At 46.2% G+C, this 2,319-nt stretch overlaps 1 protein-coding gene across 1 annotated transcript in view; it reads right to left on the reverse strand.

Annotated features, from left to right (window-relative positions):
• Positions 1 to 1,537, reverse strand: part of LOC119410806 (tyrosine-protein kinase receptor UFO) — a 59,792-nt gene extending 58,255 nt beyond the window's left edge. Inside the window, exon 1 of the mRNA XM_037677727.1 lies at positions 1,191 to 1,537. Coding sequence (XP_037533655.1) covers positions 1,191 to 1,293 — 103 coding nt within the window. The 5' untranslated portion in view covers positions 1,294 to 1,537. The remainder of the gene's footprint in view (positions 1 to 1,190) is intronic.
• Positions 1,538 to 2,319: the final 782 nt, after the last annotated feature.

Consider the following 2,319-nt stretch of genomic DNA (forward strand, 5'->3'; position numbering starts at 1 on the left):
AGGAGGACTGTGAGGACAGGGATGTCCATGAGGAGGACTGTGAGGACCATCCTGACAGGAAGACGTCCGTTATGTTCTCGAACATGTTCAAACACAAGTTTGACCAAAACGCTTCACTTTAACCAAACAGGCTGAAAACCAACCCCCCCACCATCTCCAGGAGAGAAACCCAGACCTCCCTCCCTCCAGAGGCAGTCTGCAGCTCCTCCTGGAGGACCCCAATGTCTTCCCAAACCAGACAGGATCTATAATCAGAGTTCTAGGTCTGAACCAGGGTCTGGAAAACCTCACCCTCCAAAGAGAGGGGTCCATGAGGAATCCAGATCAGATGAACTTCCTCAGCTGACACCTTCTGATGCTCCCCCAGGATACCGGAGCTCCTCACCTCCCCCACCCCAATGAAGGAAGCTCATTTCAGCTGCTTGGATCTTGGATCTGGTTCTTTAGGTCTTGATCCAAACCTCAGGACCACAGGCGAGGGTTGGAACGTGGACAGACCAGTAAATCCAGAGCTTTGACTCGGCTTTTTTCACCACGACTGACCGAAGCAACACCCTGATTACTGAGGATGAGGCTCCATCACTCAGGAACAAGGGGCCCAGGTACACTTCCACATTAAAGACCTGAAACTGGACTTAAAAACCAGAGTTCAAGGATTTAAAGAACCGTAAAGGCTCTGAGCATCAAGGGCCATGTTGGTCCAGAGTCCAGAGACCTGATCCTGGGGCCCTTGTCCCTCAGTACTGAGACCTGACTGGGGGGGTCTCTGAGCTCTTCAGGGTTATAAAAGCCAAGAAGGTAAAATTTAAAACTTTAAATGTGATGAATCTTTAAATTTAATAAAAATGTGTAGAATGTTGTTAAAGGAGGAGAAGATCCTTCCCCTCCAGCTACAATCTGTTTCCTCATTTAATCTAATCTAATCTGGATTTGTTTGTTTTGTTTCCATCTTCATTTATTTTTCTGAGGCTGTAAAACTTCAGAAACATGTTCGAACATAAAGATTAAATCCAATAAAAGTTTTTATTTCTGAGTTCATCTGTTGTTTTTATTGCTCAGTGAACGTCTGGTGCGGGCCAGATGTTGGCAGCTGCGCTCCCACAGCTAATTGTTCTGACTGGGCTCATTAGTCCTGGTTTAGAGGTTCTGCTGGGTTCTGTGAACCCAGGAGCAGCAGGTTCTGGTCTTACCTGCCAGCTGTCCGGCGCAGCTGGGCCCCCAGAGGAGCCACAGGGTCAGAACCGTCCATCTGCAGACCTGCATGGTTCGGCTCGGGTCACGGACCGACTCCATCAGCACATCTCGGGTTCGGTTCTGAGGTCCAGGTTCCTCCTCTTTGGTCTTCTCCGCTCCGTCCTGAGCTCCTTCTCCTCTCCAGGCTCGGTTCAGTCCAAAACACTTTGAAGTTCCGTCAGAAAAGGCGCGCGCGCAGCTCCTTCTCGCGCACGACACTTTGTCCAAAGTCTATTTGTGGCAACAGAGGGAGTATTTTTACTCCTTCGCTCCGGAGCTGCTCCTCACTCCCCTCTCCTCCTAAAAACTCTGGACTCAAATTCCTCAACTACAGTTCTGTCCGCCCCCTCCCACCCACCTCCTCCTCTTCCTCCCCTCCCACCTCCTCCTCCTTCTTCTCCTCCTCCTGTCCCTCCTCCACCACCTCCTCCTCCTTCTCTTCTTCGATGTGTTTATTTGCCGTCACGGTGACGTCACAGATAAACAACAGATCTCTGATTTATTGACACAATAAACAAAAAGTTTCAGTTTCGATCAAACTGAAGATCAAAGTTTTATTTAGGTGAAAATCACAGTTTGAGGTTCGAGTCCAGAGGATCAGGATCCAGGACTCTGCAGGACCTGATGCTGCAGCCTAACCCAGTTCTGGCTCTGGTCCTGGTCCTGGTCCTGGTCTGATGGGACTCAAGCAAAGAAATAAAGTTTTTACAGTTTTTATTAGATCATTTCTCTGGTTTTATTTTTGTTTGTTTTTAGTCAAATTTCACATTTTCATGTTTTCAGCTGTTTTAGCTCTTCATAAACCTTCAGCTCGTTCGGCTGCTGCGATGAGCTTTTTAATTTTTACTTTTATAGGTTTTAAATGAGGTTTTATTTAAAATAAAGTTTCCCGTTAAAATACATGAAAATCTGTTTTTAATTCAGCAAACCGGCTCTGTTTTAGTTTTTTAAACTACATTTAGCTTTTAGCTACTTGGTTCGGCCACTATTCTACCATATTTAGCGTTTAGCTTCTATGCTGCTATGTTTAACTTTTAATAAACATTCTGCTTTTGTTAGCAACAGTTTACAGCATCTGTTTTTACT

This window comes from Nematolebias whitei, chromosome 6, assembly GCF_014905685.2.
Source record: "Nematolebias whitei isolate Nwh7 chromosome 6, NemWhi1, whole genome shotgun sequence".
NCBI lineage: Eukaryota > Metazoa > Chordata > Actinopteri > Cyprinodontiformes > Rivulidae > Nematolebias > Nematolebias whitei.